The sequence below is a fragment of the Anas platyrhynchos genome, chromosome 3, assembly GCF_047663525.1.
Source record: "Anas platyrhynchos isolate ZD024472 breed Pekin duck chromosome 3, IASCAAS_PekinDuck_T2T, whole genome shotgun sequence".
Lineage (NCBI taxonomy): Eukaryota > Metazoa > Chordata > Aves > Anseriformes > Anatidae > Anas > Anas platyrhynchos.
Window position 1 is genome coordinate 21,308,331 of NC_092589.1, and position 17,457 is coordinate 21,325,787.

At 37.3% G+C, this 17,457-nt stretch overlaps 1 protein-coding gene across 3 annotated transcripts in view; it reads left to right on the forward strand.

Moving 5' to 3' along the window:
- The window catches only part of KCNK2 (potassium two pore domain channel subfamily K member 2), a 134,910-nt gene that overhangs the window by 17,100 nt on the left and 100,353 nt on the right, over positions 1-17,457 (forward strand). For all 3 annotated transcript variants that reach the window (XM_038177254.2, XM_038177255.2, XM_072035511.1), the window contains one exon: positions 13,598-13,791. In XM_038177254.2, coding sequence (XP_038033182.1) covers positions 13,758-13,791 — 34 coding nt within the window. In that variant the 5' untranslated portion in view covers positions 13,598-13,757. The remainder of the gene's footprint in view (positions 1-13,597; positions 13,792-17,457) is intronic.

A 17,457-nucleotide genomic window follows, 5' to 3' on the forward strand; every position in this document is an offset into this window, starting at 1 on the left:
AGACTTGTTCTTCTATGCTGTGGAAATCCTGTTATTTTTCACACTTTTTTCACTTTTAGAAACCGCTGAAGCTAATGCTGTTTCTAGGGGATGCTCTGCAGGAGTGTTTTGCAGTGTGAGCACTGGGGTTCACAGGTATTGCAAAGAAAGAGAAGTGCTTTCCTGTGATTCTTCTGTAGCTTCTCACAGCTCTCCTTGCCTGCTGAATTCTTATGATTAAGGTTTTTCCACATTTTTGGCAGCTAAAGAAGCCATGTCGGCTTGACATCTGGTTGTCCCACGGAGTCTAGGAAACAGGTGGGGTACTTGTCTCTTCAAATTCTGCTTAGTACAGCCTTGGTGGTGTCTTCTAGATGGGGACTATATGTTTCCTGCTGCTTGTAGTAATCTACCTGCCTGCTTCTGACACAGCAGCCTGGATGCCCTTTCAATTGAAACTGTACTACCTCTCCACCAGGGATTAAGGGAGTGGATCTGAGCCCTAGGCTTTCACACAGCTATTGTCTCTGATCTTGTTCAGATCAGAATACAATTCAACAGTGAGCTACATTTATCCTTTGTTAATAGCTCCACAGAAACAGCACAGGAGATGAATTTGGATGAATATCCTGAAACATAGTGTATATGAAGACATATGCTCTCTTTATTGCCCTTACTTATGTTTAATGCATATCATTTATTTTGTAGGCTTATCAGTCCAGGCAAGGGAGTGTGTTTCTGTAAAGCACTTTGTTTTCCCTCTTCTCTGACTTCACTGAAGGCAGAGACAAGCTGGAGGCACCCACATTCTTTTATGCATATCTACTGCTGTTCATCAATCAGAGAGCCACAGTCAGCTCATCAAGGCACTTTGCAACCTTTGTAATGTGCAGTTGCTGGTGAATTTTCCCCTTCCAGCATATAATTGCTCAGTCCCTACTTTATCATGGATTTAATAAGATATTTTTCTCAAGCATTCAAGTGCTTTTGCTAAAGTACAATTATAGAGATTATATTAAGAAAGGTCGTGAGTTGAAAAAATGTATGAAGTCTTGTTTGGAAATGAGGTAATATTAGCAACACAAATTACATGAAGTTTGGAACTTGACCAAAACAACTTAAAGAAGAGCAATTTTTGGAAGACTAAGATATTTTTTGAATATCATAAAAGTGTTTAAAGTATTGAGAATATCACAACAATGCTGATTCTAAACAGGAATCAGACGGTTTTGTTCTCACACTTAAGTAAATTAAGAGTGATTATACTGCAGCAAATATGATTCTGGCAATAGAAAAACAAATATAAGTAGAAGGAGAACCAACCTAAGAGATTCTTATTCTTTAGGAAACTCAATGCACGTGTCAAGCCTGACATTTCCTATTTTCTTTGTTTAAACAGGCAAAACCAATGTGCCTCCCATTGTTTTTCCTTGTTTTTCTTGTGCCCCAAATGTCATTTCACTATGAATAACATATATGCATACATTCTGCTTGTACTAGAAATCATAGCACTTAGCAGGGCATTCTGCTGTGCCTTACTCTGGTTTATGAACTCTGGTTTGGCAGACCAGAGTTCATAAGAAGTAGTCATCAGAAAGGAGGGAGCTTACAAAGCCATGACATTTCAACAGTACCCAGCTTCCCTTAACAAAACTCTTGGTAGGCAGAACATAAACAACAAGCTGCATCTTTCAAGAGACATTTGATGTTATTGAGTTTATGCTTGGTGCACCAGTAGCGTTCTGCCTTGTATATTAGAACTAGACCATGAAAGTAGCCTGATTCTATTAGATCCGCTTGTGTAACATTTGTTTCTTTGGGTTTTAAAAGAGATAGGGACATATGACTTTCTGAATCACATTAGACTATTGATTGATAAAGTCAGATATCTTACTTCTTACAATGGCCATGACCTAATACATGGGAGTTGCAAATAGCAGCTATTCAGATGTGGCCAACTATAAAATGCTGAAGACAGAAAGTAACTTCTGCCTGCTCCTATCACAGCTCTGAGAATTTAAACAATCTATCCATATTCATTGATTGTTAGTTAACATAGTTTTAAGGACATATTTGGAGCTATGTTTTTAATTAATATGTTTATGTTATTACAAAATAAATACAATTTTATGTACATTTCGTAAAAGCAAAGAAGTATGTATTGACTTTGAAATGCAGGTTAGAAAAATGGAAATCCCCTTCTCCCCTTCCCTGACATAAACAAGCTATTGAGACATTAAACAAGCGTATCTCAAAAATGAGAGAAGGGGGAACTGCAGCTTGTTGTGCCAAGTGCCACTGGTGGAACTAGTTCTGGTAGTAAATTTTGTTCAGTTGTAAATCTGTGTTGGCTTCAGCCCTCAGACACTATCTATGGATTTAATCAATGTTTGAAACTGGATGAATAATTCTATTTGATCTCTTTCAGCTTGTGAAATCCATCTTCAGGTTTCAGCTCCTTCATGTACTTATCCACATACTACCTGAATGCTTTTAAAACTGTGCTTGTCTCCCCTCAGGAAAATGGTTCCAATAGTATGAGCTGGCTCCTAGTTCTGCAAAGGGTTCTACTTAAACAGAAACAAATCAGAAAGGCTGTGCATGGGCAAAAATGCACAATTTAGCCCTGATGTTTCAATCTCTGGATTAAGTGGATATGTGGTTGATATTCTAACAACACTGGAGTGAATGGCACAGTTCCCATGCATTTTGTAAATAAAATGGCTTCAGGTTTGGTCCCAATTCTTGCATGTGAGACTGTAAAATTAAGAATTGCTCATACTGTTTTGAAATGCCCAGCCCTACCAAATGTCTCTTGCCAATTAAAAGAGAATGCAAAACTGACTAATGTTGTTGTATTATAAATATTTCTATGAATGTTTATTCGAACTCTTTTTATATCACCCTTGTGCTACAACTTCAGGTTGGTCTGGTTGAAATATAACTTCCTTAAAGTCAGATTAGGTTTTCTACCTTGAATGATCTTGAATCAACATAGCAGGTGATTCATTTCCTCCTCCTAAAGGTATTATACAACTACTTAGGTGCAAGAGAAACTTGGTGAAAAATGTGATTTAGTGGTGGGGATGGTTATCTGTTTATTTCCAATTTTATGAAGTCTTGGTTGGAGCAGCTATTCTATAGCAATCCTATCTCTTGGCTAAAAGACCATCCTGCATTTGATAGTCTCTGTATTTTGGGCTTACACTTTCTGGTTCTGTTAGATCTCCATTCCTTTATGGGTTTCAGTTAATGTGCCTTATGTCCTTCATTCCCTATTAGACATCAGTAAAAAGCTAATATTCAGTACAACCTATTTCTAAAAGCTGAGAAATACTTCCTTTTTTTTTTTTTTTTTTTTTTTTTTTTTTTTTTAATGCTTCCTTAATAACTTTAATGAAGCTGTTTCTAGGTACCTTCCGTTCAGATCCCACTCTTCTCAGTGAACACATTTAGCTACTGACATCAAGAAAACAAAATTATACATTTTAAAAACAATCAAAGTGTGACAGTTAATGGCAATGTGATGAAATAGGAATAATGTGGCTTTATTGTGGGCAGCAGAAGACTGATGTTCTTAATTATTCATTTTCTTGCTTTTAGGTGCTTGGATTTTTAATGTAATGTAATAGGTACCATTTTATCACATTGTTACATTTAGCACTTTGAAGTGGATTTTGGATTATTTGTGATGATTTGGTTGTTTGTTTGTTGATCTGGTAATACTTGGATGAAATGCAGGAATAATCTGTAAGGTGACAGGCTGGTGAGAGGGAAGGTCACATGGATGTACTTTGCACATCTTTGGGAAGGTATAGGCTAAAATAAGTTGGAGACCTCTTTTTTTTTTTTTTTTTTCTTGCTACCAATATTGTTACAGAGCTGCTGCAAAGCTTTCCAGCAACGTGGGAAATAGTATTTATTTCTGTTGCAATGGTTGGGAGTTGAGACCAAGGCTGGAGATGGACTAATTGTTCCTATCCTGATACCACGTGATGAAAAGGGAACTTGACCTGAGTTGCATTGGCCTCTCAACATATTTCCCAGTTCTCTCCAGAACAATTGCGGCTGCCATAGCTTCTGATGGCTCTGCATCAGACAAGAAACAGGAAAGCTGCTGTAGTTTTGCTGCATTTAGCTTGCTTTTCCAAGTTGCTGTAGTCCACACAGATGGAGTTGTCTCTTGTATTCATCCTTGCCTGTGTTTCTTCCTCCTCATCTAGTGTGACTGTTGCTGGCCTTGAAATATATGTTTTTGTGGCACAGGAGTAAGAGGACACCCCTGTATCTTTATATAGCCTTTTATTCACTGTGGAACTAGCATATGACAGGAGAAAGTGGAAACAGGATCTATTTTTGGTCTGACTCTTCCCTTATCTGGTGAATTGGAGAAGAATAAAGTCTCTCTTTCCCTCCTCAAGCATACCAGTCAGCAGCACCTCACTGTCTCATTGTAGGAGAAAATCTGCACTTTGAACAATCTGCTTGTAGAACACAAATCACAGTAAGAGTCCAGTTGACTGTAAGTCAGTGGAAGAATTGTACAGTTCACAACAACTTTGCACTGCCTTGTCCTCTTGAGTAATTTGGGTTCAGAATTATTCTGATTCAACCGTGAGCAATGATTCTCTCCACTTACACAGAAACGACTGGAAATACTTCAGTTTACTCCTTCTTCTGCCTTCAGGGCAAAGATTATAATAAATTTCAGATTATGATCTGAGAATATATAATGCCTTCTCTTTATGGAGATCATTTTGTTTATCATGGCTACTGAATGCTAGTATGGGTTTGGCAGCTTGGTTCTTATTTATCTTTCAGGCCATTAAATGTGACATTTAACTCTGTGGGAAACAGAAACCATTTTGCTCCCCATTCTTATGAAGTCATTAGAAAGGCTGAGGTACAGCTGTAATGGCTGTCCATTAATATAATCATTATATTTAATAACAGGCAGCTTGCAGGCTTGGATTTTCTTAACACCTTTGCTGAGAGAACTACTAGTCCTGGTCTTTCCAAAGGACTATGGAGCTTTTACCTTCCTTCAGATGCAGGTGGTCGGAGATGTTCAGACCACCCACACCCCCTGCAATACACTGCCCAGCAGAACTGGAAGAGAAATGTAACTATTAGAATATCTTGCTTCAACTCATTGATGCATTGATGTTTCCTGGGTACGTTTTCTTACCTCTCTATAATACGAAAGCAGATTTGAGCCTTATGGCAGAAATTCTGAGTGGGTGCTGGGGATGTAAGCAACTTATGAAGCCAGTCTTGCTCCAGAGATACTACCCGGATAGCAGTCAGACTCCTCAGAAAGGCTCATTATCATTTCCTAATGTCATATTCCCATCATCAAGCAAAACAGCTTAATCTAATGCGAACAACATGTGCAAGATGTTTGAGTGTCTGGTGTCACCTATTTGATATATAAATATTTAAATACTAACTTATGGGATATTGTTTTTCTAGCATGCAGCTCTGTGTTTTTCTAAGACACAGCAGCTATCCATCTGCCTCAAGTATACAAAAGCACCCATATTTTCTATAACTCGTGTGCTCTCATGTAATTGAAAAAAGTTCTAGTTGCTTTCTGAAAAGTGACAGTAAATAATTCCATCTTCATGCTAGGGCTATTGAGTTATGCTGTCTCTTTCCAGTGACATGGTCTCACAGTGTTCAGATTAATCTTGTCTATACAGAGCTGTTGAGCACAGTGAGTTACTGCCGATCTAGCTGTGGGCAGCATCCATCCCATTCTGTTGATCCATGGGGAACAGAACCCAGCTCTTAAAATCCTTTCTTGGCTGGACTGAAGTTGGCAGTTTACAAGCCTGTGTGAGGAGATCAGCTACTTTAGGAAAAGCTGTTTCTGTGTACTTTTGAATAGGATGATCTTATAAGAAAGAGCAAATGCAGTAAATAACTGAAAGCTGCTGTGCGTGACTGAAACAGGACAAAATTGAATTGTTGGTGTCCCAGGTTTCTCCCTTCTAATGCTTTATTCTTTCCTCTGGATTAGCAGCCATTTTCATGAATACTCATTCCTTCCCCTAGCTGCTGGCTAAGAGGCCATTTCTGAGACTGATGCGATATCTTTCAAGATGAGAGTGCTTTTCATAGAAACACAGGTTGTTGTCATATTCCTAACCATTCCCCTAAAACACAAAACACCTGTATACCACACTGTAAAATGGATAGAATGGTTCATTTTTCCTTTATGGCCACAGCAAGATTTTATTTTAACACCAACTTTGTGACTGTCAATGTAGCTACCTCACAGTTACGCAGGTTTTCTATGGAGACATGGGGTGTCTTGTCTGTGGGGGGAACTCCAACTTCTCAAGGTGGGTAAGTCTGCAACTCTGTTAATTGCATAGTCTACCTTATTGCTTTATGCTTCAACCTGCTCTGAGTCATCTGTTGTTCGTTTCTTCCCTTGTGAAGTAATGAATCTGTGCTTCTCTTTGTTTTCCACTCAATTCTAAAGTATTAATAGAGCCCTTTTTTTTTTTTTTTTTCCTTTGGAGATTGTTGCTTTTAAAACTCATTTTGCCTCTTAGCCTTACTGATGCTGTTACTGTATTCCCATACCATTTCTTTATATTTACACTTTGTCCTTTTATATGATTCCTTACCTTAAATGCTAACAAAGGGAAATTTGTTTAAGAATTGATACAAATTATTTAATTTCTTTTCAACTTTTATAGCAAGTTCATAATTTTGATTATTCTTACACATAAAAATAAGTCATATAAATGCCTAAATTAATTGTGGATCTAGTACAGTCTTGTCACAACGTAAAGGATTTTCTCTTTCATTTTGAGTTCATCACTGTTTACTTTCACTGCAGCTGTGGTTATGTGCCAGTATAGTATGATGTTCCTATTGTGTAGCAATACTTTCCATGTTAACATATATTTGTAAAGGACAGATAACCACACATATAATTTTACATCTAAAATCTACAATTCAATTCCTATGTCTCCATTTTATTCTAATTTCTTAGAAGTAAACAATCATTAGCAAATAGTTTCATTGCAACTGGAGTCAGTGTTGCTACTTGTATGGTTATGCCTGTGCTGCTGCTGTTGAATGAAGGTACATATATCACAGAATCACACAGAATTTCTAGGTTGGAAGAGACCTCAAGATCATCAAGTCCAATCTCTGACCTAACACTAACAGTCCTCCACTAAACCATATCCCTAAGCTCTACATCTAAACATCTTTTAAAGACCTCCAGGGATGATGACTCCACCACTTCCCTGGGCAGCCCATTCTAATGCCTAACAACCCTCTTAGTAAAGAAGTTCTTCCTAACATCCAACCTAAAACTCCCCTGGTGCAACTTTAGCCAATTCCCCCTCGTCCTGTCACCAGGCACGTGGGGGAACAGACCAACCCCCACCTCGCTACAGCCTCCTTTAAGGTACCTGTAGAGAGCAATAAGGTTGACTCTGAGCCTCCTTTTCTCCAGGCTGAACAAGCCCAGCTCCCTCAGCCGCTCCTCATAGGACTTGTTCTCCAGGCCCCTCACCAGCTTCGTCGCCCTTCTCTGGACTTGCTCAAGCACCTCGATGTCCTTCTTGTAGCGAGGGGCCCAAAACTGAACACAGTACTTGAGGTGTGGCCTCACCAGAGCTGAGTACAGGGGGAAATATATATATATATATATATATATATATATATATAAAAGAAAAATATACACAAACTTTTCACCACCCTCATAGTAAGGAGGAAATTCTTTACTTAGTGGGTGGTGAGGCACTGGCAAAGGTTGCCCAGAGAAGCTGTGGATGCCCCATCCCTGGAGATCTTCAAGACCAGGTTGGATGGGGCTTTAGGCAACCTGGTCTAGTGGGAGGCATCCCTGCCCATGGAAGTGGGGTTGGAACTGGATGGTCTTTAAGGTCTCTTCCAACACAAACTATTCTGTAATTCTATGATTCTATGATCTTACCTTCCAACAGTACCACAGTAAGAGGGAGATGTGTAATATAGGGACTGAAGTTAGGAGCCCGAACACTTTGATTCCTACTTTTTGCAGTTCTGGCACAGCTAAGGCACCTTACTTGTGTCTGCAGAATGGACTAGGATCAGTCCTACCATAGTCAAATGATGTGAGACTGAAGAGAGAGGCATTGTGAAGAATTCAGAGTGTTGGTTAGGTAGAATTCATATGTCTTTGAAAGTAGACAAACGTTTATTTAGACAAATGTTTATATTTCTATCTCTTAAGTGTTGTATGAGAGAATTTTCCAAACTGCTGTTTTGCCAGTGATTTCAGAAGAAACAGTATTACCCTGATAAGACTTTTTTTAAGAAAAACCTTACTTTGAATATTTTTCTAATGAGATAATGATGCCGTTCTGTCAGCTGTGCATTTTTTCTTTATCCGTATAAATGCCATAGCTGCTATGAATATATAAAATGTGACATTTTTAGGAAATTTACATCTTCACAGGGAAAGAGAGTTGGTATCTTTATCTAAATCAGGAAAACATGCAGTATTTAAATAAAGATACCTTCGGGTTCAGTCAGCACTTTGGTCACAACACCATGCAGCGCTACAGGCTTGGGGCAGAGTGGCTGGAAAGCTGTGCAGAGGAAAAGGATCTGGGGGTGCTGATTGATGCTCGCCTGAACATGAGCAGGCAGTGTGCCCAGGTGGCCAAGAAGGCCAACGCCATCCTGGCTTGTGTCAGGGATGGTGCAGCCAGCAGGAGCAGGGAGGTGATCGTCCCCTGTACTCTGCTCTGGTGAGGCCGCACCTCGAGTGCTCTGTTCAGCTTTGGGCCCCTCACAACAAGAAGGACATCGAGGCCCTGAAGCGTGTCTAGAGAAGGGCTACGAAGCTGGTGAAGGGTCTGGAGCACAAGTCCTGTGAGGAGTGGCTGAGGGAGCTGGAGTTGTTTAGTCTGGAGATGAGGAGGCTCAGGGGAGACCTTACTGCTCTCTACAACTAGCTAAAAGGAAGCTGTGGGGAGCTGGGGGTTGGCATCTTCTCACAGGTGACTAGGCCTAGAGGGAAAGGCCTCAAGTTGCGCCAGGGGAGGTTTAGGTTAGAAATGAGGAGACACATTTCTTCTCAGAAAGAGCAGTCAGACATTTGCTGACATATTTCTTCTCAGATAAACTAGCCAGGCATTTTGCTATCAATGGGTTGCCCAAAGAGGTGGTGGAGTCACCATCCCTGGGGATGTTTAAGGAAAGGTTGGACGTGATGCTTAGGGACATGGTTTAGTGGGTGACATTGGTAATAGGGTGATGGTTGGGCCAGACGATCTTGGAGGTTTTTTCCAGCCTTAATGATTCTAAGAGTCTGTGATTTATCTGAGCTTATTTAGGGCTTGTTTGCTCAGAAGCTGAGTTTGCCTCTCCAGTTCATGGACTAGTGTGTTTACAGCCTACCTATAGGACCGTTTTCAGATGTTGTGTCTGACATGAGGCCTGAGAACTACAAGAGGCAGACAAAAACAGCTTACTGAGCACAGACTCACTGTAAACCAGTGTGTGAGCACTCCTCAGCCTGTTTCAGGACAAAGACTGCTTAGTTGAAGTCAACTCTGAAGCAATGTCTGAAACTCATCTGTTTGACTTGGTGGTGAAGCAGAAAGCACAAGATGCTTTTGGAAGCTGCTGAGGACTGATTATTATTTTATTTCTTCTGAAACAGATTAAGGGATGAAACTATGAGAGAGCAGCTTTGCCAAGCAAGCCCTGCCCCTGGGGCAGCTGTGTGTGTCACTGTGCAATGGGTCTGAACCTTGGCCACCTTTGGACTTAGCCCATTTTCTCAGATACAGGGAACTGAGGCCAGCTACACCAGATATGGAAGTTAGGGGATGTCTTTAGCCTAACATTTATGGTAACTGGCCTGGTGTTAATTGTCTTGTGATGTGACAAGGGACAAACAAGTGTTTCCTGCTCTTCTTTTTTGGTAGCTTTCCATGCATTAGGTGTGAGAAAAACATCTGAACTTTCTTGAACTTTGTAAACAGGAAAGGCTTTTATTACCTTCTTTAGAGAAGAGTGATTTGAGTAATTTATTTGTAACAAAATGTCAACAGATTTATGTGTGATGGTACAAGACCAAAAAGACACTTGAAACTTTGAATGTATTCTTGCATTGTCTTCTCTCAGCTCATATAGCACAACAAAAACCTTCTCTAATGCATTAGAGAAAATGCTTCTGGGTCCAGACATATATTGCTACTGTGCTCAAATGCATAGATTGCTATGCATATGCACTGTATGCAAAGGAGAGATGTTCTGTTTGTGGTAAACCATACAAAATTAGCTGTAGTTTTTGTTCTAAAATTCAATCAGAAAGAGAAACCTGGAATTGTCTGATGGAGTTTTTGATGGAAAAGAGGAAAAAAGGTAAAATTATATTGAAGGTTTGAGTATTTTTGAATTGTCTTGAAATGAATAATTTAGGCTTTTGGGGAATACGTTCATAACTGCAAATTGTGATCAACACAGGAATAAAAACAACACAGATAAAAGGTTCAAACATGGAAAAACAAAATAATAAAAATAAAAAATACCCAAGCCATTTCATAAACCAGATAAATTTATGGGACTAATTATTACTGTTGTTTTTGTTTGTTTGCTTGCTTTTCATTTTGAACTGCCCTATCTGACGTTGTCTTCTGGTATAAATGTATTCTATAGAAGAGACTAAAAAGACCCTTAAAAAGTTTTTTGGTAACAGGTTTGGAGAGAAGAGGTAGTGAACAGAAAGGAATGAAATAAACAGTGAGGGCAAAGTGGATGTTGATGTAAGATCTACTAGCCATAATACTTTTCCAGTTTAGAAAATTCAGATGACTACATGTTGCAGACTGAGATACATGAAATCAGAGTTATGGCTGTATAGGCTTAATATATAATATATATATATATATATATATATATATATGTGATGCAAATATAGTGATATTTCCATTATTTTATGAAAGTAAAGAGAATTTCATCTACCCCAGTTCTCAGGGGATAACCCAGCATAATTCCCATTCCTTCAGGAATTTCAAGAAAACCTGTTAATTAGCCTCTGATGTATAGAGCCTGAATCTCCCTCATCATGAATTTACACTGTAATATCTTCATTAACTGCAGCAGATTCAGATTAAGTGAATTTGTTTAATACACCCCTGATTATTGTTAGTACCAAGTGCAGGCACACAAAATTTATACAGAGAGTTGTGGCAATTGCTCACAGAAATGATTTACACAACTTACAGAAATGAGAACAAGCAATTTGTTTGTTTGTGTAATAACCAAATGATCAAAAATGTCCTAAATAAATAGAATTGATCATCTGAAAGCATTTTTGTAGATGTACACATCAGGAATAAGATTTTGCCTATGGGGAAGAAAAAAGAGAGAGAGAAGAAAAAGAAAAAAAGATTAAAGCTAAGCAATCAAAGCAGGTTTAGAGCAGAAACTTATGCTATGACAAAAATCTCTCTTGATAATGTATGCCTTCGTATCACAGTGTCAGGCTTGCTTTGACCATCTTTGATACTTTTTATAGTTCCAATAATTTACTTATTTTTGACCTAAAATTCCTGAGCCTTGGTTTTCTGTGGGATATACTGTCATTGGTAGGTAGGTGGCAAGATTTAAATGTTTGCTTTTCACAGAGAGACACACATCTGTATTAAAAGACCTGTATCATTTTAAATGAAACAGGAGCAGAGGAGCATTGTCCATCAAAATGGTTGCTGTAAGCAGTTGCTTGCAGAGAAGCTGGCATCCTGTACTTCAAATGTACAACATAGAAAAAGTTCTCTAAAGAGCTCCTTACACTAGCGACTTATTATCAAATAATGCATAGCAAAGTCTGCTGCAAGGCAGATTTTCCTACAATATGTATCTATGTCTTCATCATAGTTGTTCAAAAGCTTAACTATCAGGCTCCTGGTAAGTATAAAGTTTTAAAGTTAATCAAAAAGACTATTATGGTCTTGCTTTATTTGGTCCTTGTCAACTGTGATTCACATTTCCTGCTCTTCACTGCAAACAAAGGACCAAGAAATCAAATTAAAAATAAAAAAGGTGTTCTAATATACTTGGCTGACATCAGGGCTTTAAGCAAAATATTAAATATTTTAGAGCTTCTGGTAGAAAGTTGTGAAAGTTGGGTATGTGAAACTATTGAGGTATCTGTCATAGGAACTCAGATATGGCAGATCCCCATATTAAGAGTTTCTATGAAAATTTTAAGAAATTACATCATATGAATGGCCATGAGGGCTGTAATTGCTTTAGTGCTGTCACATATGGGTCAGTTTCCAAAGTCTGGGCCAGATTACCAACCTGTGAAATTCATCAAAAATTTTTGTGTTTAATTAAACGTGAGGGATTGAGTTCTTTGTAACACAGTCTTCTGCAGCTTTTTTTCTTTTTCTAATTTTTTTTTGTTTGTTTGTTTTTGGTTTTGTTTTTTTTTTTTTTTTGGTCTGGAGGAGTTTATCTGTTGACCGTAAAAGAACTGGAATTATAAGTAGTGGATCAGAAATGAAGTGTGCACAAATGTTTGGCTACAAGTTAAAGTCCCAAAGGTCAAGTCAGATTTTCTTTTACTGAGCATAATATTATTTTGTTTGTTGCTGGGTGTCTATATTTACAAGTGGATTCCACAATGTTCAAGTGCTATAATTACATTAATTCTCTTAACACGTCTCCATTTATTCAAATATTTAAGATGATAGATCAGAAATTTCAGGATAAGGTTAAGGATAAGACTGATGTATCACCACGTTACTTAAAATAGCATTGCTTGTCTGTTTTGTTCAGTGGCCATTACAACTATTCCTATTTTCTAGAATATGAAATAATTATGCTACCTATATATTTTGAAGGAGTTAAAGAAAAAATAACCAGTATGCCTCAAAACACTGACATCTGAACTTGGCAAGTCCAAGTGCAACTGAAGGGAACTAAATAACTCAGGGTCCTTTATCAAAATTCATAATGGAGATAATCATAATATTGCACCACATGGGAAGGAAAAATGGATAGATAAAATAGATACAAAACTGAAAAAAAAAGAGGGTACAGAAAAGAAAATCAAACCTTGTGAAGAGTATGTTATTCCCTTCTCCTTTGTCCTAATCAAAAACTATTGATACAGTTGAGAAAAGATACTTGAGCCTGGTTTGTGACTGCTACTTAGGAAACTCATGAATTAAAAAAGAAATCGTAGCAATGTAAGTCTTCCTTCTTTAAAGAATGGATCAAATTATATACTTTGAGGCACACCTGACTCTTAAAATACACTGGGGCTCTTTCAGCAGCAATTAGACTACATGCTGCATATGCATGTTTCATGTGAATGATGCTTAAGAAAGGAAGAATTAATGGGAACACTGATTTTGATCTATTCATTTATAGCAAAGAAGCTGTGGTCTTTTAAAGCCTTCTGGAACATTTGAGATACAATTATTCAATCTTTTAAGGGACTCTGGGTAATTTTCATTCAGGTTTCTGTTTCCTAACCTGTTCAATCAGCTGTTATTTGTAAAATACTTTGAAGATATAAAACATGCTATAAATGCCATGTATCATAATTAGTAACTCACTGGTTTACTTTTATGTGTCTATTGAGTATTTTGGACAGAAAATACAGAAAGAGAACATACATGTATGTGAGAAGAGAGTATATTATGATGCAATGACTTGTTCAGAAGACTACTTAAAGAGAGCCATGAAGGAAATGCTTTATCTAAGACCAAAAGCATGGTGACTTCTGAATATTACATCACCAAATGAGGAACCTACAAGCAAGACATAATTTCTACTGTAAGTACATTACTACAGACAAATATTTAATTTAATTGAACTTTGCAAGTTGTAATCAGCTTCCCTTGCTTGAGATGGTGGACTAGAGTGAAGAGTTAGATTAACTGATTAATAATTACATTGGAGAAAATGCCTCAGTGACATATGTTTCATTTATAAATAAAAGCATCTTATTTTAGTTAATCGTCTTCCTTTTGAAATACTGATTGTCTATTAAGGTCTGATTAGACACAAAGTTGTGTATGAGTTAAGGTTTGAATGGCATAATTTAGGAAAATTGCACCAGTTTTCCAGTATGTCATTACTGAGAAGGCTTATTTGGGTAGTTGGAGATATCTTTAATATAACTTTAATATGATCAAAATTCCACTATAATACGGTGCATATTTATTTTGTTATAACAATATGATGATTAATTTGGATCTTGGATTAGAAAAATGTTGAGTAGACTGGTATTTATCCAGAAAACCACTTAAAATGTGCTTTCACTTCAATGCATTAGTGTAAGTAGTCCTACCACAGTCACATATTGGAGGTCTTTGTGTTTTTCCTCTGGAATTATCAACAGGTATGTAGGTTTTGATTGGAAAGTTTTCTTAAGCCCTGAAGGAAAATCCTATCCAAAATCTGAGAGAGAAAGAAATTAATGCTCTAGTGTTTAGACTGCATGAAACAGGAAAATCTGTTTGCAGATCTCTATTCTGCTTGATTCAGATTTGTACCATAGATTTCTGAATTAGTGATAAGTCTTTGAGCCACCACAAAAGGAGCTGTTCTGGGTTCAGAACGTTTCTTTTTGCTTTTGTGTATTTAGTGTTCAAGTTTTTGTCTTTTCTGAAGTTTTGGAAGAAAAAAAATGTCTACTTCCCTCCAGTGTGATGTGCTTTGTTCATGAGTAAGAAATATTCTGCCTCTGCTTGGTTGTCTAGTCCTCAATGAGCATAAGGCTAAACATAATCTTGAGTAATATTTTTGGATTTCTGATAAACTACTTATTATCTTCAAAAAGGAACCTTTAATACCACGTAATGGAACTTGATTCTTTAATGCAGTTCAGTTGTTGACACAGTTATGAGTCTGATCTGGATCACTGTCTGTATTTATGAAAGTGAACAAGAAAACAAGAATTTGTATTTATTTGGAATGCTTAATTATCCTGAAATGATATCTCCCAAAATACCTGCTTTTTTTTTTTTTTTTTTTTTTTTTTTAAGGACCCCTTTCCTTGAATTAATTAAATGCTTTATTACATATTCTTCTACTACTCTAAGGTGTGTACTACACATATAAATGCTGAGGTTGGAATTACTGATTAAAAAGCCCAGCCTATGGTGATTTCTCCTTGTTTGACATTCCTTCATTCTCTGCTCTCTCAGCGTATCAGTGATCATGTTATTTTCTCTAGTATTATTTTAACTTTGTTTTCTGAAGCAATGTCAGAGGCTTTAGATAACATGTTAACGATTAGCTCTACATCTGAAGAATAAGTAGTTTTGAATCTTTAGGAAGCTAATTAACTCAAGCATTAAATTTTAATTTCTGAAAACAACTCCTCCCACCCCCCAAGTTATTTTCTGTCAAGTTTTATCCCATGATCCTAAAGAGAATGGAAAACAACTGAGGTAAGTTGTACTGAGGTACCAAAGCTGCTGTTGCACCCAAGTGCAGTTGTTCCATAGCCTGCAGCACCACTACAAACTGTCCATGACAAATGAAGAATGCATTTGTGGAGTCAGGAGGAGACCTCAGGCAGGCAGAATGTAATTACCTAACGAGAATTTGAGAAAGGCCTTAGGACCACCTGGGAAGGAAGGTGTTGTTGCAGTTAGTAGGGTGCCAGGCAGAAAATGTTTTTAGATTATTTACTACACTGAGTAACCTACAGTGCAGTCATAATTTAAAATGATAGAACACTAAAGAGAAAAAATGTACAGTGTCAGTAATTTTCAACCTAGTAATGAAGCATAATGGAACAAAGCCATCATGCTATATTATACAATCTGCATTTTATAGAATGTGTGAATATAACTTCATCACAGATATTTGCTATCTATTGGGTAAAATTGCACCAAATTTATATTTAAAAACAAAAAGTACTTTTCTAAAGAAAAGTGAAGGAAGTAACTACTCTCTCTGCTCTGAAATGGAAGTCTCACACATGGACTTGGAGTAGGACGCAGCCTTTTTCAGTATTGGTGGCATTAAATCTGAGGGGTACATTAGAGTACATCTCAGAAGAGAGTTGGTGCACCAGATTTAAAAGGAAGGTGGAGGTGAATATTAGCCATGGACACAAAAGCCTTTCCATATGAAAAATAAAACAGTGTTTATGAGCCCACATCTTTAGGGTTATTGATGCTGTTTCAATATTTGCAGGGCAGGAGCTGCAAGAAAATCTATAATTAAAAGGAGAAAGGTGAGGATAAGAGCAGAAATAAGGAAGAATCATAAACTGCCTAATATCACAATACCTCAACTTCTTTTTCTGAGGAGACACTGAGATGACAGTCTGTTAAGACAGTAGGAAAGAGAAAGTATTTCTTGTATTTTTAAATGCATTAACACTAGCTATTATGTTTGAAAGTGAAAGAAAATAAGTAGGAGACTGTCCCAGAACTGGCAGCAGTTATATGACAAACTGTTCACCTTGCAAATATTTTTTCACTAACCAAATGATGCTACTGCCAAATGGATGATGTTTTGTTCTTGTGGCCTCTGTTCCATTATTCCATTGGTCTTCAAACTTTCTAGTTTCCTAGATTAGCTAAGGAGCCACATCAGTGAACATTATCCAGCCATGTTTCAGACAACCACAGCTGTGAGGACTTAGTTTGTAGAGACTATTTTAATTTATTTATGTTTAGCGTGTATGTTTTGTATTTCTGCTGGCCACTGCTGAGAACTTTACTGTAGTCAAGATTTTAAATTTGGAAGTACATGTATACCAAGTGCAGAGCAGGTGAAATCTGAAAATTGTCTGGGACAAGATAATGAAACAGGTTTTGAAGAAGTTTGAGGAAAAAATAGATGGATATCATTTCCTAATAACTGTAAAGTATTAAGTCTAAAAGACTTATAGACAGTACTGGCAAAGCATGTTTGAGAAGTAGAGAGGCATCATATTGAGATGAAATAGGTTCTTCATGCTCTTCTTGTATTTTAATGATTGATTACCACAGATAAAATACATAATAGCTTAATCTCTTCATATGTATAACCACTTCCTATCTCTATTAATATGCAATGAAAAGAGAGGATTTACTTCACACATCCACTTCTGGAAGAGAAGGGAACTGCTCAATGCTTGCAGGCACATTCTTACAACATTCAACATGTTCTAATGCTAAGATCTTCAGTATGATGCAGTAAGCCACAAAATAACATGAAGACAACTATCTTTTTGGCATCCTTCCACCCTTCCACTGCTTTATTTATTACATCAGTCTTTATTTTTGACTAGTGGAGAGAAAAAAAAAAAAAAGTGATTTAAAGTAGTCAAGGCCACTTTTTCATCATTTTTTTTCCATCAGTTTTGTGTTTTGACACAATATATGCTACATGAAACACTGTACTTAATACATACAGATGTCCATGCATGATTTTTGACTTAAAGAGAGCACCGTGTTCTAAAGGGAGGTCAGAGTGGGCTGGGAGAGGGATGTTTTT